This window comes from Propithecus coquereli, unplaced genomic scaffold (assembly GCF_000956105.1).
Source record: "Propithecus coquereli isolate 6110/MARCELLA unplaced genomic scaffold, Pcoq_1.0 Scaffold10, whole genome shotgun sequence".
Classification (NCBI taxonomy): domain Eukaryota; kingdom Metazoa; phylum Chordata; class Mammalia; order Primates; family Indriidae; genus Propithecus; species Propithecus coquereli.
In genome coordinates this window covers 8,488,652-8,512,558 of record NW_012133858.1, presented here as the reverse complement: position 1 = coordinate 8,512,558, position 23,907 = coordinate 8,488,652, and the positions used below count along the sequence as shown (strand labels likewise).

General features: G+C 35.1%; 1 protein-coding gene across 7 annotated transcripts in view; it reads left to right on the top strand.

Moving 5' to 3' along the window:
• The window catches only part of DLG1 (discs, large homolog 1 (Drosophila)), a 277,439-nt gene that overhangs the window by 155,828 nt on the left and 97,704 nt on the right, over positions 1-23,907 (top strand). For all 7 annotated transcript variants that reach the window (XM_012641549.1, XM_012641583.1, XM_012641575.1 and 4 more), the window contains 5 exons: positions 41-91; positions 3,732-3,856; positions 5,727-5,896; positions 7,223-7,359; positions 13,027-13,171. In XM_012641549.1, coding sequence (XP_012497003.1) covers positions 41-91; positions 3,732-3,856; positions 5,727-5,896; positions 7,223-7,359; positions 13,027-13,171 — 628 coding nt within the window. The remainder of the gene's footprint in view (positions 1-40; positions 92-3,731; positions 3,857-5,726; positions 5,897-7,222; positions 7,360-13,026; positions 13,172-23,907) is intronic.

Here is a 23,907-nt window from a genome sequence, read left to right as displayed (position 1 = left end):
CTCTGAATTTCTGAGCTGTTTCTCTTTTCCCCCCCATTAGGTTAATGGGACTGATGCAGATTATGAATATGAAGAAATCACACTTGAAAGGGTAAAAACTATTATCTTAATCTGTTGTTTTAGAGAACTTTTAAATATACTGCTAAATATAGATTCTAAGGGAGAAAATCTTTCAAAAACAGAACCATGGGCCGGGCACGGTGGCTCACGCCTATAATCCTAGCACTCCGGGAGGCTGAGACGGGCGGATTGTTTGAGCTCAGCAGTTCGAAACCAGCCTGAGCAAGAGCGAGACCCCATCTCTACTAAAAATAGAAAGAAATTAATCAAAATATATAGAAAAAATTAGCTGGGCATGGTGGCGCACGCCTGTAGTCCCAGCTGCTCGGGGGAGCTGCGGCAGAAGGATTGCTTGAGCCCAGGAGTTTGAGGTTGCTGTGAGTTAGGCTGACGCCACGGCACTCTAGCCCGGGTAAGTGAGACTCTGTCTCAAAAAAAAACAGAACTATGGAGCATTTTCTTTTTCTTCTTTTTTTTTTTTTTATTTTAGGATATTATGAGGGTACAAACATTATGGTTATATTTTATGTCTTTGCCTCACCCAAGTGAGGGTTAGAGGCATGCCCTTCCCCTCTACAGTGTTCCCCGTGTCCTTTAGTTGTGGATTTCCATAGAGCATTTTCTAAGTTAACAGATCATAAAATTAGCCATGGTATTTTCAGAACACATTCCTTTTCTTCAGTAACATTATTTTTTTAATAAACTTTTTATTTTAAAATAGTTTTAGGTTTATAGAAAAGTTGTAAAAAATGGTCCAAAGAGTTTCCATTTACCTTGGACTCAGCTTCTCCTATTGTTAACGTCTTGTATTACTAGAGTAAATTTGCTTCAACTAATGAATCAATATTGATATATTATTATTAACTGAAGTCTACATTCATATTCCATTAGTGTTTATGTTTTTCTCTTCCAAAGTCCCATCCAGGATACCACATTGCATTTAGTTAGCATGTCTTCTTAGATTCTTCTAGACTGTGATAGTTTTTCTTGTTTTTTAATTTTGTTTTTACTATTTATATGCTTATAATAATAAAATAATAATTTTTAAATAGGTATTTAGTATACTAGGCACTGTCTCAATTTTCTTTCCCAGCAAAATAACCATAGTTCTAATGGACAAGACCATGTTAAAAACTTATTAACATGCCTTCTCCCAATTAGAAAATAACTTAAGGGTGCCATCTAGATATGTAAATTTTCATGACATATATTTTCTCCTTAAAATATCTGTATTCTCCTTAAAATATCTGCTGGGTGAGATGGCTCCCACCTGTAATCCTAGCACCTCAGGAGGCTGAAGTGGGAGGATTGCTTGAGGCCAGGAGTTCAATACCAGCCTGGGCAATATAGCCAGACCCTGTTTCTTGAAAAATTTTAAAAAATAAACCAGTTGTAGTGGTGCATGCCTGTAGTCCCAGCTACTAGGGTCAGAAGGATCGCTGAGGCCCAGGAGTTAGAGGCTACGGTGAGCAGTGATCACACCACTGCACTTCAGCCTGGGTAACAAAGCAAGACCCCGTCTCTTTAAAAAAAAAAAAGAAAAGAAAAAGCTGAATTCAATTTATACTATATTTTAGTGATGCCACCTTGTCTGGCTAGCATTTTATGGAAATTTAGTGTTCTACACAAGTAAATTTTCTAAGTGAAGGAATATATATTTAACACTAAAATCCTAGATTAGGTTTATTGATGTTTGAAGCCAGAATAGACTCTGAGAAAAGTAAATAGAATTCAGAGGGTCTATGACATGTATAATAGATTCTATTGCCTACAACCTAAATTCAGGTCACCTACTCAAGTTAGGTGGATGCCTGAATAACATTCAAGTAAGCACAGTATTAACATATTGTACATATTTTAATATGGTATTTTGTGACATCTCCTGAATTTTTATTTGATTCATTTTTCATCCTTTACCAGTGACTTTTTTTTTTTTTTTTTTTTTTGTGAGACAGAGTCTTGCTCTGTTGCCTGGGCCAGAGTGCCGTGGCGTCAGCCTAACTCACAGCAACCTCAAACTCCTGGGCTCAAGCAATCCTTCTGCCGCAGCTCCCCCGAGCAGCTGGGACTACAGGCGTGCGCCACCATGCCCAGCTAATTTTTTCTATATATTTTTTAGTTGTCCAGCTAATTTCTTTCTTTTTTAGTAGAGACAGGGTCTCACCCTTGCTCAGGCTGGTCTTCAACTCCTGATCTTGAGTGATCCTCCCGCCTCAGCCTCCCAGAGTGCTAGGATTACAGGCGTGAGCCACCATGCCCAGCCTACCAGTGACTTTTTAATTTCTTTTATTTAGTCAAGACTATACACTGCATTTTCAGTGGTTGAAAAACTTAAGTATGTAAGTAACTTGGTTACCTCCCCCCAACAGTCTGTTTTGAGATTCTAGTAACTCTTGAGGAGTTTACATTGAAAAACATTTTTTTATTAAAATGGAATTGTAAGACAAATGGTGGTAGAGTGGGTGTTCAAGCTATTTAATACTAACAGGTAAATAATAGGTCCAGATATATCCACTTGCATGCATTGCCTGAAATCCAGAGTTAGAGCATACTTGCAAAAATAAACATTTTTAATACCATTGCCTAAATCAATTGTTTTTAAAGACTTCTTGTAGCAGTAGAACCCATTCTATGAAGAAAATATTATTCAGAAATCCAGTTTCTCCTGTTTGTAAAACAAGCGAAAACTAGAGATGCTTTGGCAAAATTTAGTTTGCTATCAAGAAGGCTCACCAATGTTAAGTTCTTAGGTTGGGCTTTAAGTATTAAAAAAAAAAAAGTTCCTTGGCTTGGCTGGGCATGGTGGCTCACACCTGTAATCCCAGCACTTTGAGAGGCAGAGACAGAATCACTCGAGACCAGCAGTTCAAGACTAGACTGAACAACACAGGGAAACCCCATCTCTACAAAAAATTTAAAAATTGGCCCAGTGCGGTGGCATGTGCCTATAGTCTCAGCTACTCAAGAGGCTGAGGCAAGAGGATCACTTGAGCCCAGGAGTTTGAGGTTCAATGAGCTATGATGATGTCATTGCACTCTAGCCTGGGCAACAGAGTGAGACTCCTGACTCAAGTTTTAAACAAGTCTTTTGCTATTCAGGTGTATTAGTTAAACCTTTCAAGGATTGATGGCAGCTATTACTTAGCAGCTACAATTTGGTTGTTTTAAAATAAGCTGATGGCAAGTAAACAGAAGAAAAGCACCACCCTTACCCCTTTTTTTAAAAGACTGAAATAATATATTGGTTTTACCCACTCAGAAATAATAGCAGCAGAAAGATCACTTCAGCATCTGTCTCTTAAGAGATACTTGCTCTACCACACATGGCTGAGGTACAGTCTAAAAGAAAAGACTTATAGTGACACCTCTGCAGATGAACGACTAATCCAAGGACAAATTGCATGTATGTTTAAAGAAAGAACTGCAGACTAGACTTCAAAAGTACTCAATACCTTTTCTTCAGCCTCACGTACTCAGCAGTAATTCCTCTGAAAGAACTTTCTTTATATTAAGAGTGTGTCCATTTAATTTAGAATCTTCATTTTACCCATACATATACCTTTATATGTCATGTTCCCTGTGTTAGTACAGTTTCTAGGTCCTGTAATTACAGGAGCCTATCAATAAAGACAAATTTTATTCAGTCTCAAATTTTTTTCCTCTATCCTCAGGGAAATTCAGGGCTTGGTTTCAGCATTGCAGGAGGTACAGACAACCCACACATTGGAGATGACTCAAGTATTTTCATTACCAAAATTATCACAGGGGGAGCAGCTGCCCAAGATGGAAGATTGCGGTATGTTTTGCACTTTATATTGTGATGCTGAATCTACTTTGTGTATTTTTCTTGAAGCAAACTGGGCAATGGATAAATACAAATAAGAAACACTGTCATAATAACTAATATAGGGTAGGTGCTCAAACAGTATTCAAATGAATGAATGAGATAATTATGCTCTAAGCATTGTTTCCCTCTTTTCATTTAGGAATTCAGTTTTATCCTAGATAGATATAACATTTTGAATAATAAATGTGATGGTTTAAATGTTTGTGAACATATTTATAGAAATCATGAGTTTCCCTTTGTATTTTCAAATACATTCACAAAATATTTTTCATCTCTTTTCTGGTCAGGAAAGATGCGTATAAACTTACTTGAGATACAAACATCATATGTACCTGAGTTGTATCCCATACCACAAAGTATATGTAAACTTTTAAAAAATTAATGTATTTTCTCAGATGAATATAACATTGGTGTTTTATTTAAATTTAGCATTTCATTTTGGAGGATGTCTTTTGTAAACTTTGTTGTTCCCTTAGCCCATAAATTATGGTACTTTTCCTATTCCCTGTTTGTTGTTTCATACACATGTATATGTATAGTGACAGCCTGAAGTTTTAGGACTGAGAGTTTTATATGGTCTATTAAAAACAGCATCTTATTTTAAGATTATTGGTACCTTATGCAGCTCTTCAGTTTCTAAACTTAGCTTCTCATTGGATATGATGGGTGGTATATTAAGTTAATTAGATATAAAAATTAATAATTTGACTATTCATGTAAGTGTAGACATTTACTTCCTAATTCTGTTACTGGCCTTTTATGTGTGCTGGTTATGTGAAAATTAGTATGTTCCCTTTGTTTCACTGAAGAACATACCTGTAGGAGTAACTATAAGAATAGCACTGTCTTTGTGTATAGAATTTCTGTCCTCTAAAGAAAGTTAATTATATATAGAAGCTTGTCAGGACCAGTTTTAATATTTTAATTATGTTTTACTCCCTCTTCCTGCCCAATTCGAAATGACTGTCTGTTTTTCCTAATGGAATACCGTGCAGTTGAAACTGAGACCAGAGCTAAGGGAAAGGTTGGGACTAGAAACAAATCAAACTTTTAAAAAACATAATAATATCATGTCAAATTATGATAAGTTAATTCCATAAGAAACCTTTTAATTAAATGAACTGATCTTTATATAAATTTCAAGAAATAACTTCATTCTTTTAAGTCAAGTATCTAGGTTGGAAAAGGCACTCAAAAATTTACTGTTGAATAAATCAATGAATTAATCTCAGTTTTGACACTTGTCTCTGTGACCTTAAAGTAGTTATTCAGTCTGTTTGAACCTCAGTTTTCTTTGAATGATAGCTCTGTCACCTATTATCTGGGTGGCCTTGGGAAAGTTATTTAAATTCTAGGTGCCTCAGTTTCTTCATCTGTAAAAATAGGGTTAAAAATACCTATCTACAATCTACAGGTTGTTGTAAGGAAGGAAGTACCTTACTAAGGAAATAACCTTGCATGTGGTTAGTGCTAAATAAAGATTTGCTATTTTTATAAAGTATATCTTAATGCTTACATATAATTAAGCATACAATAAGCATACAAATGGTAGCTTTATTATTTAATATTTTTCTGTAATCTGTTATTTGCACTATTTCTTTTGTTCCTTTTGCTGGCCCTTGGGAAATGTTTGAACGTATTTATTTTGGTATTTGATACATTGGAATTTAATATGCAGTTTCTTCATTTGTACTTTCTGAGGTAAATAATTCTTTTTATCTTAAAAATGAAAGTAACAAAAAACAGGCAAAGTGGAAAGTCGATATTTAAGTTTTCTAATGTTTAATTTTTATTTTTAACATTTAATTTTTTTTCTCAGGGTCAATGACTGTATATTGCGAGTAAACGAAGTAGATGTTCGTGATGTAACACATAGCAAAGCAGTTGAAGCATTGAAAGAAGCAGGGTCTATCGTACGTTTGTATGTAAAAAGACGGAAACCGGTATCAGAAAAAATAATGGAAATAAAGCTCATTAAAGGTCCTAAAGGTAGGTGCTAAATAAAACTAAGACAAATCATTAAGAAATCTCTGAGTTAAGTATACATATGAATTTATGACATACATTCTAAGATTAGTAATACCAGTAATCTTCTACAAAAGTTAAGTGGATTTTTAGAATTTCTTCATTTTTTCTACTGATTTTTGTCCTAAGTAGAATTTTAGAATATTTACATTTCTACCAAGATTGCAGCATTTGAAAAATTCTTAGGTTAATCTGTATATACTTTTATACATTTTATTGTTGTAAGCATATATATAACTTAATAATAAGTTCCATATGATTTTTATATTCAACATTTCTATAATCCATTTTTAATAGTTTTTAAAAGTAGAGAACAAAATCTCTTATGTGTCCCTGTTTGTATTAAGTATCATTATGTGAAAGACTTCTAGCATTAAAAAAATCAAATAGTCTTGTCCTTGAATACTTTGATGTCATGTATAATGTTGATATTAACTTGTGATAATTAATCTACAAGGTACTTTTTAAGTGCAGGTGCAGTCTAAGTTAAAAGAAGAAAGTATTTATTAGTGTGTATCACGAGAGTTACATCTGCAGTAAGAACTGTTAAGATGTGATTTCTGAATTCTGAAAACGTTGATGGAATGGAAATATTAATTATAAATAAATTATTAATTATAAATAAATGGAAATATTAATTCCAATATGTGGCTTCATGTAAGAGGCAGAATTCCAACAAATGAAAAAGGAGTAGAGAGCTGGCAATTTATCTGCTATTGAACCTATAGTATTTGTGAATTACAGAAATTTTTTATTTAATATTGTTTGTTCATAGAATATTGAAAAAAGAACAAAAGTATCCACATTTTTAAAGCCAGTTGGTTCTGCTCACCACAAACAGACAATTTCATTATTTCTTCTTGATTATTTTAATGTTTTAAAATAATCTTCTCAAATAGTTGAATAATTTTAGTTTATTTAATCTTCTCAGTTATTTTAATCACTTAATTAAAAGTGTTAGTAACAGGCACAATTATGATGGAAACAAAAGTAAAACATAATTTTACAACATCTCTTTGGACTAACAAGTCCATTTACAAAAAGATTTTAAAAAGGAACCCCAGGGGAAAAAAAGATTCTGTAACTAGGAGCAGCTATATGTGTCTATATAATTATCCTCTGATTGCAGAACATATACTTAGGATTTAAAAAGTAGATGACTAAATACTCTTTTCTATTTTAAAAAACATTAGTATGATGGAATTATTATGTTCTAGTTTGCAAACATTTCTTTCTGGGCTTAAGTTCACATTTATTGATGAGAATCTAAAACTAGTGTTTTCCACGCAGGTCTTGGGTTCAGCATTGCTGGAGGTGTTGGAAATCAGCATATCCCTGGGGACAATAGCATCTATGTAACTAAAATAATTGAAGGAGGTGCAGCACATAAGGATGGCAAACTTCAGATTGGAGATAAACTTCTAGCAGTAAGTATTAGAAATCTGTTATCTTTTAAATCATTTTGATGTCTGGGTTTTTTTCTGACAGACTCTGAAATTTCTACATACCAAAAAGGTTTAAATGAGTAAGTACTAGCCTTGCTTTATTAAATCCTGAGAAATGATTCTTAGTATTATCTTTATTTACAATTTCCATTTTCTCTACCAACTCCCTTCTTTTTCTTTTATTCCTTTTTTTTCTTTTCCTTCCTTTTTTTGTTGAAGTGTTGAGGGCATGGATGCATAGAATTGTTTGATCACAATTCTCAGGTTTGTAACACAATGTCATCATTTGTTTATGCATGATCCTCTTTTGTTTTACCTTAATTAATAATATAATGAAAACTGGTAAAGTCATTACCCAGCCGAAGAACTAGAATGTCAATCAATCAGTCAATCATTCTGTGTTTCATATTCCTTTGCTTTTCTTTTTTTTTGTTTTTTTATTTTGAGACAAAGTTTCGCTCTGTTGTCCTGACTAGAGTGCAATGGCATCATCATAGCTCACTGTAATCTCAACTCCTGGGCTCAAGTGATCCTCCTTCCTCAGCCTCCAGAGTAACTAGGACTATAGGTGTGCACCACCACACCTGGCTAATTTTTATATTTTTTGTAGAGATGATGTCTCACTATGTTGCTCAAACTGGTCTCAAACTCCTCACCTCAAGCTATCCTTCCTGCTCAGCCTCCCAAAGTGCTTTCGTTTGCTTCTTAAAAATTGCTTAATCACATATACATGTACCTAAATATTTTGTTTAATATTATTTGTTTTGAAACTTTTTTAAAAGTTATTGTACTATATGGAAAATATCTTTTAATTAAAAAGTATCTTTTAATTAAAAGTATCCTGTAATGCCTTTCACTCAAATATTTTTTTATCGAGACTTGTCTATATCATTGCCTAAAGTTGAAATTCATTGATTTCACCCCTATGTAATATCCCACTGTATGACTGTACCACAGTTTATTTATCCAGTCTTCATGAATAACTGTCCTAGCCCATGTTCCCTAGAAAAACGAAACCTAAAGAAAAACTAATGCGCTAAGGTATTATTGGGAGGTGTGATCTCAGGGAAACTAGAGTGAGTGAAAATGAAAAGTGAGACAGAATGAAGGAAAGTCAATACAAGGTAGAATGTTTCTAAGCTGCCTGTGATTTCATAAGTAAATGCAAGTTGGGCACAGTGGCTCACGCCTATATTCCCACCAACTTGGGATACTGAATTAGAGGGTCACTGCAGGCCAGGAGTCAAGACCAGCCTGGGCAACATAGCAACACCCCATCTCAAAAAAGAAAGTGAGAGAAAGAGAAGAGAAAGAAAGAAAGAAAGGGAAAGGAAGGAAAGGAAGAAGGAGAAAGAGAAAGGGAGGGGAAGGGAAAGAAAGGGAAAGGGAGAGAGCGAGGGGCAGGGGAGGAGGAAGGGAGAAGGGAAAGAAAAGGGAAGAGAAAGCAAAGGGGAGAGAAAGGAAAGGAAAGAAAGAAAGAAAAGAAAAAATGTAGCCTATTGCTGGTCATGTAGTACAGTCTTCCAGGCAGGTGGTGTGGAACCACTAAACTTAGATCCAGCCATCTAGGTAAAAGAAAGGATTTATCTGCTGGCATCTTTTACATGGCCCCTGTCTCCTGTTATAATCTACCCCCTAGAGGTTAACTGTCCCAGATTTCTGGATTATGTTACCCCGTTCCTGTAGACAACTTCTACGGAAGCTACCTCCTACACTCCATGGCACAGAACTTCACCTGAGCCCAGAATTGGGAGAAGAGCTAGAGCCACTCCAGTAGTCTAGATAGATCAGACATGGGCTTCTGACATGTTACAGCTCTCACTACGTGGAACACATCAGCCATGCCCAATCCCAGCCAGAAGATGCTAGGGAACTGGTAATGGTAGGAGGTAAAGTGAGAGCAGTAGTAGTCAGGACTTTCCACTGAGCAAGCAACCAAGGTCTAGTGGGCAAAGGGGCTCAAGTAAATATGAAAAGGCACAGAAACTGGGTCTGATATACTAATAAGTTGAATTATTTCCATTTTTTTTGGTATTATGAATAACTCTGGTGGGAAAAGTTGCTATGTGTTCTGGTGACCATTGTAAGACTTTCACTTGACTGTTTACCTAAGCATGAAATTTACTGGATCAAATCATTGGGTATCCTACTAGTAGCATTATTTTAAAAAACCATCCTATCATTTTCCAGGCTGCTTGTAAAAATTTACACTCCCATCAGCAATATATAAAAGATTTCTTTGTTCTACATCATGTTCAGTACTGCTTATTGTTGCAAAGAACAGAATTTGAACTACTTTAATCAAACTTCTCCTCTCATAGCTATGATCTCCACTCTTTCCCTAAGCTATAACCAACACCCTCTCACCATTCCCACCTACACATCACACACTAGTCAAAAACAGCCTTCTATCACCACTAGGTTTTTCACTTTTACTCTTTAATTTCTTGGATACCATGTTATCCTTTATGATTTCACCAGAACCAGTTTTAGTGGTAGGGAGCTAGCAACCTGTGCTGATTTACCATTGTAGCAGGACTCTCATTCCCTCTTAAATCCCACTGTTAAGCTTTTGTTCTTGTAATTACACTAAAATTATTCAATTTTCAGTCCTCATCTTCATTCATTTATCTGGCATTTTGCATACCTTCCCCCTTCTTCAAATACTTTTTTCATTTTGCCTAAAAGTCATCTTCTATCTTGGTATTTCTCTTATCTCATTAGCCACTCCTCATTAGTCACTCTTCATTCTCTTTTTCTGGTGTCTGGTACCTCCTCATTTTCCTAACCTCTAAACATTAAACTGATCCAGGAATCAGTCCTTGTACATTTTCTCTTCTTTATCAGTCCTCACTCCCTAGGCCACTGTTTTTTTAAACTGTAGGTCAAGACTCTTTTGCAGATAACTTTGCTCAGGTCTAAAACTTTGGGATCATCTTTCTTTTACATTCCACATGGAATCCCTCAGCAAGTTGTGTTAGCTCTTATATGGTTATCTAATGTTGCAAAAACAAAAATAAATAGCTAAAACAATAACAATTATGTATTTGCTTATAATTCTGTGAATTGGGTAGGGCTTCTCAGGCAGGGACAGTTTGTTTCTGTTCCACATGGTGTCAATGACAGTGGTTTGGTGAGGGCCACGTGAGCCACATCCAAGTTGGCTCACACATACGGCCGGCAAATTAGTGTTGCCTCTCTCGGCGGGGAGCTCAACTGGGACTGTTAGCCAGGTATTTAATTCTCCAATGGCCTGTCCTTATGACTCAGTTACGATTCTCACAGGATAGTGGCCAGGTTCCAAGAGGAAAAGCTCTAATGTATGGCTGTTATCAATCCTCTCTTTACATCACAGTTACTGTACCACACTGGCTAAAGCTAGTTACATGGCCAAGCAAGATTCAGTATAGGAAGGATTTTACAAAGCTGTGAATACCAGGGTACATGGCTTATTGCAGGCCACCAGAGGAACAGTATACCACAGCTACGTTTCAAAATGCAGGCAGTCCTTGCTTTGCACAGTAGTGTGAAACCATAAAAATGACCATACTGCTGAAACCCTGCAAAACGGCAATCAATGGGGAAAATTATGACTCTTCTATGACCTTTAAAAATTTTTGTCAAAACATGAAAAGCAGGGGCCGGGCGCAGTGGCTCACGCCTGTAATCCTAGCTCTCTGGGAGGCCGAGGCGGGCGGATTGTTTGAGCTCAGGAGTTCGAAACCAGCCTGAGCAAGAGCGAGACCCCGTCTCTACTAAAATTAGAAAGAAATTAATTGGACAACTAAAAACATATAGAAAAAATTAGTCGGCATGGTGGCGCATGCCTGTAGTCCCAGCTACTCGGGAGGCTGAGGCAGGAGGATCGCTTGAGCCCAGGAGTTTGAGGTTGCTGTGAGCTGAGGCTGACGCCATGGCACTCAGTCTAGCCCGGGCAACACAGCAAGACTCTGTCTCAAAAAAAAAAACATGAAAAGCTTTCCTGTTGTCAATTCAAAGGTATAAATTAGGAAAATGAAAAACATTAAAATTAATATTTCTAGTACATAGTAATTTAAAACAGAAACATTGGTAATGTTTTATTTCTTTTGAAAAAATAAGGAAAAAGGAGCAGTCTAAACCTATAACAAGCAGAAGGAAAAAAACAATAAAAATTAGAGCAGAAATTAATGAAATAGGGAAAAGAAAAACCATAGAGAAGATCAACAAAGCTGAAAGTCAATTCTTTGAAACAAACAACAAAATGACAAGCCTTTAGCTAGACTGGCCAAGAAAAGAGGGAAGTCTAATTTCTAAAAGCAGAAATAAAAGAGGGAGAATAAGAGAATACTTTGAGCAATTGTATGTAAATACATTAGATAACTTTGCTGAAATGAACAAATTCCTAGAGAGGCAACCTACCACTTCTATTTATTGTTATACTGGAGAGTCTAGTGAAGACTATAAGAAAAGAAAAAGAAAAGGACATTCAGTTTGGAAAGGAAGAAATAAAACTGTATTTGCAGATGACTTCATACTATATATAGGAAATCCTAAGAAACAAGGAACCTACTAATAGAACTAATAAACAAGTTTAGCATGGTTGCGGGATACAACACCACTACCTGAAAATCAGTTTTATTTCCATACAGAAGATAGGCAAATGGCCAATAAATAATATTTAAAAAAACTCAACTATTAACAGAAGTACAAATTTAAACATAATTGATGTACAGGCTGGGTACAGTGGCTCACACCTATAATCCTAGCACTTTAGGAGGCTGAGGTGGGAGGATCGCTCAAGCTGAGGAGTTCGAGACCAGCCTGAGCAAGAGCAAGACCCTGTCTCTATAAAAAATAGAAAACTTAGCTGAGCATGGCGGCATACGCTTTTAGTCCCAGCTACTCGGGAGGCTGAAGCAGGAGGATTGCTTGAGCCCAGGAATTTGAGGTTGCAGTGAGCTATGATGACACTACTACACCCTAGCCCAGGAGACAGAGTGAGACCCTGTCTCAAAAAAAAAAAAATCGATGTTCAAATTAAAACATACACCATTTTTCAGACCTTTTTTTAGTTGATAATATTCAGTGCTGGCAAAGGTTTAAGTAGAGCAATACTCTCATATTTTGTGTTAATGAGTATAAATTTACTAAAGCCATTTAGGAGAACAACTTACATATCTATTAATATAGGAGTGGTTTAATAAATTATGATATAACCACACAATGGGGTGCTGTGCATCAGCTTTTTAAAATGTAGTGATTCTGTGTGTCCCAAGATGGAACACTCTCTAAGATATCTTACTTTAAACATACATTTGCAGAACAAAAATTTTAATTTGGTCTCATTTCTTAAAAAAAAGAAAAAATACTAAAATAACTACACAACATTCCTAAATGCCCAAGAGTGGGAGAAAGTCAAAGTTGTGGGAATAGGAGGAATAGGGGCTGGAATCAAGATGGGCTATTCCATTAACATACAAAAACCATATCACATGTCATCAGAAACAACTTCTGAGGTTATAGACAATCAAAATGGGTTATTTACTTTATTTTCCTTAAATCACTCCCTTATTTTCCCTATCTTTTGGTGTAATTTTTTATAACCGAAAACCAGAAAAAAACGTGAAAATGTCTTGAAATAAATGTCTTTTGGGATTTTTCTTTTAGGTGAATAGTGTATGTTTAGAAGAAGTTACTCATGAAGAAGCAGTAACTGCCTTAAAGAACACATCTGATTTTGTTTATTTGAAAGTTGCAAAACCCACAAGTATGTATATGAATGACGGCTACGCACCACCTGATATCACCAATTGTGAGTCTGTTGGCTTAAGTTTAAATTTACCCTATTTCTTTAGCTGTGATGCACTTTAATGAAATGTTCCCAGTATAATATAATACAAAAAGTTTAAACATTATAGGGATGGGTACGGTGACTCACACCTGTAATCCTAGGACTCTGGAAGGCCAAGGCAGGAGGATCTCTTGAGTTCAGAGGTTTGAGACCAGCCTAAGCAAGAGTGAAACCCTGTCTCTACTAAAAATAGAAAAAGTTAGCTGGGCACACCTGTAGTCCCAGCTACTCAGAAGGTGAGACAGGAGGATCACTTGAGCCCCGGAGTTTGAGGTTGCTGTGAGCTAGGCTAACGCCACGACACTCTAGCCAGGGCAGCGCAGTGAGACTCTGTCTCTCAAAAAAAAAAAAGTTTAAACATTATAAAAGTATTTTTAGGGTAACTATTAAGCATTTTAATCTATTAAATAATAGTTTTTAGAAATCTATTTTAAGTCAAAATTTTCATAATTATAAGGGAGAGGATTCTTTTTCACCTTTACTATTTTATAGCAGTAATTACTTATAACATTGAAGGCATTATTCTCAGACTTTTATGTAAATAACAGTCACCAAAGGGTATTTATAAATAATACCGAGTCTCGTTTTGTTCTAATAGTTTTGGGATTGAGCACAGAAATTTGCTTTAACATGCAGTTTATTAACAAGTAAATGCAGGCATACTGCATTTTATTGCACTTCTCTGTATTGCACTTTATAGACACTGCATTTTTTACAGATTGAAGATTTGTGGCAACCCTGTATCAAGCACATCTCTCAGTGCCATTTTTTTAATAGCATGTGCTCACTTCATGTCTCTGTGTCACATTTTGGTAATTCTTGCAATATTTCAAACTTTTCATTATTATATCCATTACAGTGACCTGTGATCAGTGATGTTACTATTAAGATTGTTCTGGGGTACCACAAACAGCACCCATATAGGATGGAAAACTTCATAAACGTATTATGTGTTCTCACTGCTCCATTGACAACTGCCATTTCCCCATCTCACTCCCTCTCCTTAGGCCTCCCTTTGACCTGAGATACAACAATCTTGAAATTAGGCTAATTAATAACCCTACAATGGCCTCCAAAGTGTTCAAGTGAAAAGGAAGAGTCACACATCTCTCACTTTAAATCAAAAGCTAGAAATGATTAAGCTTAAGCTTAGTGAGGAAGGCATGTTGAAAGCCAAGAAAGGCTGAAAAGTAGGCCTCTTGCTCCAAATCATTAGCCAAGTTGTGAATGTAAAGAAAATTTCTTTAAGGCAATTGAAAGTGCTACTGCAGCAAACACTCTAATGATAAGAAAGCAAAACAGCCTTACTGCTGATACGGAGAAAACTTTAGTGGTCTGAGCAGATCAAACCAGCCACAACATTCTCTCAAGCCAAAGCCTAATTCAGAACAAGGCCCTAACTCACTTCAATTCTGTGAATGCTAAGAGAGATAAGGAAGCTGCAGAAGAGAAGTTTGAAACTAGCAGAGATTGATTTATGAGCTTTAAGGAAAGTAGCCATCTCCAAAACATAAAAGTGCAAGGTGAAACAGCAAGTGCTCATGTAGAAGCTGCAGTAAGTTATCCAGAAGATCTAGCTAAGATAATTGATGAAGGTGGCTACACCAAACAACAGGTTTTCAGTATATACAAATCAGTCTTCTACCGGAAGATGATGGCATGTAGGACTTCATAGTTAGAGAGAAATCAGTGCCATGCCTAGCTTCAAAGGATAGGCTGACTATCTTGTTAGGGACTAATACAACTGATGACTAAGTTGAAGCCAATGTTTATTTAACATTTTGAAAATCTTAAGGCCCTTAAGAATTATGGTAAATCTACTGTCTTTGCTCTGTAAATGGAACAACAAAACCTGTATGACAGCACATCTGTTTACAGCATGGTTTCCTAAATACAGGGTGTCCCAAAAGTTGCCATACATAGGGAAAGGGGGAAATTGTAGCTAAATGTACTTTCATTTACAAAATATTCATTACAAAATTTTTCCTCAGCATCAAAGGCGACTTTTGAGACACCCTATATTTTAAGCCCACTGTTGAGACCTAGTGCTCGGAAAAAAAGATTCCTTTCAAATTATTACTGTTCATTGACAATGTACCTATTCGCTCAAGAGCTGTGTTGGAGATGTGTAAGATTAATGTTGTTTTCATGCCTGCTAACACAACATCCATTTGTAGCCTATAGAGCAAGGAATACTTTTGACTTTCAAGTCTAATTTTTTAAGAAATACATTTCATAAGGCTATAGCTGCCATAGGTCCATTCCTCCAGTGGATCTGGGCAAAGTTAGTTGAAACCTTCTGGAAAGGATTCACCATTCTAGATACTATTAAGAACATTCGTGATTTATGGGAGGAGGTCAAAATATCAACATTAACAGGAGTTTGGAAGAAGTCGATTCCAGCCTTCATGGATAACTTTGAGGGGTTCAAGACTTCAGTGGAAAAAAGTAAGTGTGAATGTGGTCAAAACAGCAAGAGAACTACAATTAGAATTAGAAATGGACCCTAAAGTTGTGATTGAATTGCTGCAGTCTTGGGATAAAACTTTAACAGATCAGGAGTTCCTTTTTATGAATGAGCAAAGAAAGTAGTTTTTTGAGATAAAATCTACTCCTGAAGATGCTGTGAACGTTGTTGAAGTGACAACAAACAATTTAGAATATCACATAAACTTTGTGGATAAAGCAAGAGCAGGGTTTGAAGAAAATTGACTCCAATTTTGAAAGAAGTTCTGCTGTGTGTAAAATGCTGTCAAACAGCATTGCATGCTACAGAGAAACCTTTCATGAAAGGAAGAGTCAATCGATACAAAAAACTTCATTGTGTCTTATTTTAAGAAATCACCACAGCCACCCCATCCTTCAGCAACCACCACCCTGATCAGTTAGCAGCCATCAACATCAAGGCAAGGACCCTCCACCAGGAAACAAGAATTTGGCTTGCTAAAGGATCAGATGATTGTTAGCATTTTTAGCAATAAAGTGGTTTTAATTAAGGTTTGTACATTGTGTTTTCAGACATCGTGCTATTGCACACTTAATAGACTACAATGTAATGTATACTTTTATATGCACTAGGGAAAAAAAATTTCATGTAATGGCATTACTGCAGTATTCACTTTATTGCAGTTGTCTGTAACCGTAGTATCTCCAAGGCATGCCTGTAATTCTGATGCTTCTGGTGCTGCTGGTTCATGGATTGTACTTTAAGAAACACTGATTTCAAATATTTCTAAAATTTAAGGGATTTTCTATAATCTCAGCTACATGAGGGCACATACAATTTTGTACTTTAAAGCCCTTGTATATTGCCTGTATTTGTGCGCGATTCAGTTGTGTTGCATAGACTTGAACTGTTATTTAGGTACTTACGTATTTTTAAGCTTCTTATTTGATTCTCAGTTTTTTAAATGTACAAGCTGAAAAGAGATTTAAATATATTTTTTAATTTGTGTTAGTTGAAAAACGATATCTGTATTTTTTCTGGGCTTTGAGTTAATGTTTGAAAAACCCATGAATAATAAAGATCTTAAATGTACTCTTTGTAATCTGCTTTTCAGTGTTCCTTTTTTAAATTGTAGTATTTTAGAAGTATTTGTGATTTTGTAAATTACAATGTTTCTAATTTTAGAACTGTCAAGATTCATTACCATCACTAATCATTATAAGTTAAATACAAATTATATTTTGAAATCTACATACTGTCCTCCAGTAACATCTTTATTATGTGTTTATCAATTTATTAATTACTCAAGTATAAATGAATTATTTTCTTAATAGTATTCAACCTCTCTAATGGACAGGGCTAATATCTTATCTTTATGACAAAGAAAAGAACTTCGCTACTTATTTGAAATTCTTACATACACTTGATTTTGCATACAAACTTTCTATAAGAGCTTTGTATATTTTTGTGATTAAATATGCATTTTCAATAATCTATTTTATTCATCAATTCAAGTATCCTATTTTGGATGCTACTTATCTCTTCAAAACAACCAGGTGTACATTTGTGACAGTTGTTCCACAAATCAAAAATTGGTGCTCTGATTATGATTATGTTGTGTTTTTTCCCCATCTATTATTAAACTAATAGACCATTATAAAAAAGTTTAAGTTCACCTTGCTAGTTCAACTTTAGCATTATGTTTTATATCCATTCCCCTCTCTTCTTGGGCAACTAAAATTATGGATTTTGTTGTATACTCCAGTTCATGTTTATTCTGCATATGTAATTTATAAACAGTTTGTATGTTTTTTAAAAAGCATTTGTGTTTTAAAAATTTTTACATAAATGGTTTTTACATATCAGCTTTTCTGAAGCCCTCACTATCAGACTATTCAGTTTACTGCCTATCCCTTACTTTGTCATCTACTGTCCTATTATCAATCTGGTTTTAGTAACTGAAGATTTTAGTGCCAGACCCGTTGTTTTTCTTGCTCTTATTGACACTGTCATTCTTAGTGATGTCCAAAAGCCACACTAATGATTCATCCAACACCTTGGCTTTTGGTTTCTTGATCTGTATCTATCTAAATATCCTGCCCTCCACTTCAGCTCAGTTACTTACTTCTAAGATAATATGTTAGATCTTCTTATCTATAATTATTAATACCTTCATCACCTCTAAAATTTCAATTTAAGTTATCCCATTCTCTGACTACAACCCTCAGTTCATTCACGCCATTCTAACAATTCAACCTCATTTTGATCCTTATTTGTTTGACACTGTCATTTTGTTGCCCCTCTTGTGTCTCCATTTTCTACTATTTTAAGCTTAGATTCCATAGTTTGTCATCATATTCACTTACTTCCCACATGTCTTCCAGTCCTTTGCCCCCTACTTCTTCATTGACAAAAGCGCAGAACAGGACTGGAAAAAAGCACAAAATTGTGCTTTTAACTTATGACCATAAATCACACAGGTGGGCTCTCATTCTTGCCTGCTATTATCCTACTGTATTTCTCTAATTAATTTACTCTCCTGCTCTGAGAATTCTTCTCTCTCCAGAAACCTCCTTTACTTGCCATATGTTCTTCAGTCATAGCTGATGATCTCACTTCATATTTCATGTAAGCACCCAGAAGAGAGCATCCTTATCCCTCCACTTTCAAATATACCTATGTAACTATATCTTTACCCCAAAAGTCTGCTTTCCCTTGTGTTATAATAGAGTAATTGTCATTGTTCCTATTGAAAACCAGATCTTCCATTTGTATACTGTACATCATCATTTCTTGTCTGCAAAGAGTTGTGCTCTTACAGCTGTCCCTTCTCTCTTATGCATAATCAAATTCTCTTCTCTCCTGGATCATTACCATCAGCACACAAACAGACTTTAGCATTCCCTATCTTAAGGAAGTATGAGGGACCTTCCTACAATTCAAGATACCTCCAGTTCCTTTTCTCTACTTAATATCACAAAGTGCTAATTTTCCTGTCCTGTAAAGATCACCATCACATCAAAAAGGAAACAAGCCCAGTGTGGTGGTGTGTGCCTGTAGTCCCAGCTACTCAGAAGGCTGAGGGAGGCAGATCACTTGAGCCCAGAAGTTCAGGGCTGTAATACATCATGATCGTACCTGTGAATAGCCACTGCACTTCAGCCTGGGCAACAGAGCAAGACGTATCTAACAAAAAAGAAACATACTCAGTCAAAAAATGGGAAAGATCTGTAAAAGATTTTCTATTTAAGAAATGGTATTTCATCTGCTCATAAGAGGAGAGATACAAATTAAAATGGCACTGATAATCTGAGAGGTCAAGTCCACTGTCCCTTGTTCTTTTACTTAGAATTATCTTACCACTACTTTAAATTCTACTCTTTCGTTTGACTTTAATGTTAGTTCCATAAGATTATGGTTGAAGAGAATTGGATCTTTCTGTCCATGAGCATGATATAATTCTCCATTTATTCCAGTCTTCTTTCTTATTTTATATCTTTCAGTACCTTTTTTTTTCCTCTGAGACAGAGTCTTGCTCTGTCTCCCAGGCTAGAGTGCAGTGTTGTCATCATAGCTCACAGCAACCTCAAATTCCTGGGCTCAAGCGATCCTCCTGCCTCAGCCTCCCAAGTAGCTGGGATTATAGGCATGCGCCACCATGTGCAGCTAATTTTTCTATTTTTTGTAGAGATGGGGTTTTCCTTTTGCTCAGGCTAGTCTTGAACTCCTGGCCTCACGTGGTGCTCCCACCTTGGCCTCCCAAAGTGCTGGGATTATAGGCATGAACCACCTTGCCTAGCCTCTTTAATTTTTAGTCACAGTAAAATTTACATTCAGGAAGGAGAACCAATTTTAAGAGTTCAGCTTAATGATTTTTTGCATAATGCATGCACCTTTGTAACTATCTTTCTGATCAAAATATAAAACATTTCTAGCACCCTAGAAGGCTCCCTCAAGCCCCTTCTTAATTAGTATTCCACCCAGAGGTAATACTTTCATCTTTGTATATTAGATTTACTTGTTCTTAAAGATATATATGTGTCTTTGTGTATGTGTTACTATATTATACATAGATATATTAGATCTCCTTGTTCTTAAATTTCTTGTACAATTTGTACTTTTTGTATCTTCTTTTACTCAACATTAGATACATGAGATCTATCCATGTAGTTGTTTGGGCGGTCTTTTAATTGCTATGTATTATTCCACTATGTGAACATACAATAAATTTTCCATTTTATTGTTGAGTCACTTCCAGTTTTGATTAATTATGAATATAGCTGCTATGGACATTTTTCACATGTCTTTATCAGATATAAGCACTCATTTCTCTTAGAGTGAGTTTTCTGTGTTATATGGTAAGCATACGCTTAGTCTTCAGTTGATACTGCCAAACAGTTTCCAAAGTATCAGAAACAATTTATACCCCAGTTTCTCTACATCCTCACCAACTCTTGGTGTTATCAGTCTTTTTAATTATGGATATTATGAGTATGTATAGAGTTACCTCATAATTTTATTGTTGAATTTTTATTTTTTTATTGCTAGTTTTTCCTGATGATTAATAATGTTCATCACTTTTGCCTGTGCTTATTACTTTGACTATCGTCTTCTGTGCAATGTCTGTTACAAATTCTAATTACATTTTTCTATTGGTTTTGTCTGTTTTTCTTATTGATTTGAAGGAAGTTTTATGTATTCGAGAAATAACTTTAATCAGTTATATCCATTGCAAATGTCTTCACCAAGTTTGTTTTCCCTTTTTCCCTCTATTAATGGGAATTTTTGATGGATTAAATTTCTTAATTTTAATGAAGTCAATTTATTGGTCTTTTCTTTCATGGTTAACGCTTTCAGTGACCCACTGAAATTTTTTCCTATTCCAAGGTCATAAGGGACCTCTAGGAGCTTTATTGTTTTGCTTTTTACATTAAGGTCTGATTTACTTTTGATTTAATCTTCGCATGTAACATGAGTTTTTTAAATATATACAGATGTTCAGTTGATCCAGCACCATTTTATGAAAAGACCGTCATTTATGCCACAAATTGCATTGATGCTTTTATTATATTTTATTAGGAGACCATATACGTGTGGATCTTCATTCATCTATTTGTCTTTGTGCCAGCACTACACTCTCTTAATTATCGTAACTTTATAATAAGTATTGAATTATGTTAATGTAAATCTTTCAATTTTGTTATTCTTCAAGATTGTGTTGGATCTTCTTTGGATTTCCTTATTAATTTTGGAATCAAAAAATTTTACAGATCAATTTAGGAAAAATTAAAACTAAGTCTTTTAACCAGTCTATGAACATGATACTTCTGTCCAATTATTATGGTCCTTTTTTCTTTCTCTCAGCAGTGTTTTTTATAGTATAGTACAGGTTTCATAAATCTTTTGTTAGATTTAGTCCTAGGTATTTGACATTTTAGATGCCATTGTAAATGATACTGCTTTTTAAATGTTTCTAAGTTTAACCGCTATATAAGAAATAAGACTGATATTTATATATTGATTGTATAGTCAACAGTCTTGCTAAATTCATTACTTACAATATTTTACAGATTTTTTTTTGGATTATCTATGTATATAGCCATGTCATCTGTGAACAATGGCAGTTTAACTTCTTTCTTTCCCACCTTTATACTGTTCATTTCCTTTTTTCTTGTCTAATGCACTGGTAAGACCTCCAGTTGATTGTTGAGTAGAAATAGTGATAATGAATATCACTGTCATGTTCACAAACTCAGGGGGGAAGCCGTATTTTACAGTTGCGTATGATTGTTACCAATAGGTTTTTTTGTAGATATCCTTTATCAGATAAGAAAGTTAACCTTTATTCCTGGTTTATGAAAAGTTTTTATCTTGTTAGCTTTTAATTTCATCAAATTCTTTATTTAGTGAGAGGATTTTTCTCCTTTATTCTGTTAATGTGTTAAATTACATTGATTTTCTAATCTTAAACCAACCTTCCACTTGTGGAAAAAACCCACATGGTCATGATATATTTTCTATACCATTGGTTTTGAGCTGCTTACGTTTTGTTTAATGTTGTACATCTACGTTCATAAGCATGAACTTAAGATAGTACCCTGACATTTTCCTTTCCTGTAATGTCCTGGTCTTTTTTTGGTATTGAGATTATGCTGGTCTCCATAGCATGCGTTGAAAAGCATACTTTCTTTCCTTTATTCTCTGAAAATTTTTGTAAAGTTGGTTTTATTTCATCTCTAAATGTTTGAATGAATTTACCAATGAGGCCATTTATTGGACATGTAGTTTTCTTGGTAGGAAGGATTTTTAGTTCTGATTCCATTTTCCTTAGCAGATACAAGACTGTTAAGATTTTCTATCTCTTGTTATCCGAGCAGAAAAGAGGTCTAGGTCACATTTGATTTTTTTGCAGTGATTGTCAAGCACAGATGGATGGAAAGGGTGTTTCTTGCAAAGGCAACCCTGCAAGTGAGCAGATGTCAAAGTTGGAAAATAATTTATACACTAGTTAGAAAATATTTTAGCAAGACTAGCAAAGGAAATAATGAATGAGAAGATTATAGAAGTTATCTTGGAATGATAGAAGATAGAGTGGTTGTAACAAAATAAGGTAATCTTATTTGGGTAGTAACCAAAATATGGTACTAAGGAATAAAAGTAGTTTTATTACTAACGAAAAGAAGTCATCCATTGGATCTAACAAAGAATATAGTTTCTCTGCTGACGTTAAAATCTCATGCTTTTACGTTATATATATTCTCACTTTTATATTCTCTTTAGCTGAAAGGCTTTGTTAAACTTCTGATTTGGCCACCAGTCTCTTCCCACTTTCACTTCAAGCTTGTCCTCTTGCTTTTCTCCTAAACCTTAGAGGTCTTGAGTCATTAATTTTGATATCTAAGGATAATGAATTAGCCTCTCTTGTTTTGTACATCACTGAGGGACCTTAATATGTAAGATTTGGGGTACAAGAAATAGCACTCTCTTATCTGATCCTTCTTTAGGGCTGTCCTTTTGTTCATAGGAACATTAATTTTTAGTCCTTGCTATCTAAGATACTATGCCTTACATGTGAGATTAACTGCTCAAGAAAGGATCTATTGACAAAGTCTGAATATGGCAGAGAAAAGGTATATTTTCTGGCTTGAATATTTGATTGAATTTCTTGTCCAGTTTTTTTGTTCCATCCAAACATGATAATGCAGCAAAGGAATTTAAGAATAAAAAATCAGTAAACTCAAGATTTTTAAAAGGCTGGTTATTAAAGAGGTTCACGTGAGTATCTATTGCTTCAGGGCTACATGCATTCCCTAATAAATCACAGATACTCTTACATATCACTTAGGAAAGACTTTGGACTTTGAAAGGCAAGAGCCATTGGAAGAAAGTCCTTTGGCTCAAATATAAAAGTGCATCTTATATGTGAACTGGATAGGAAACAATTGCTGTTAGGTGCTGCAAACCGATTAATCTACTAGATTGTACTGGATTGCTGAACCCTGTACCATCAATAGACATTGTAGACTTTTTTCTTTTTGTATGGTTACAGATAAATAGAGATGTATAGATGCTGCATCCTTTTGATAGAGCAAGCATTTTTCCAATATGCCATAGTTCCAGTAATTTCCTATTGCCTTTCACTGAGATCACTTTATTCCTTTATGTCACCTATCTGACCACTATAGTGACTTAAACTAATGATCCCTGCATTTTTGTACCTCCGGTGGGTAGCATAGTACTTTGTCCATTTTGGTATTCAGTAATTCAAAAGAAGAGATTGATATTTGATAATAAATATTATAGCTAATTTTAAAATGCTTTGTAACTTTATCATAGTAAAGCCTCAAGAAAATTAAATATTGCTTTCTATGTGTTTTGGTAACAATTCAGATAATTCAAGTATATTGTATCTGTAAGCTACAACTGAAATGTGTTGCTTACCTGGGTCTTTGGAAAGCATGGTCAGGAGTATCTTTATAATTTTCTGTAGTTAGCATTTGTTAGAATGACAACCTATGACATTTGTTGTCATCAAAATGAATCAATAGATAGTTTTTCCTTATTTTTTATTTTTGCTTTTTGCCAGGTTGACAGATCTGAGCTGGAATAAGCACATAGGCTTTTTTTTTTTTTTTTTTTTTTTGAGACAGAATCTCACAGTGTTGCCCGGGCTAGAGTGCCATGGCGTCAGCCTAGCTCACAGCAACCTCAAACTCCTGGGCTCAAGCGATCCTTCTGCCTCAGCCTCCCG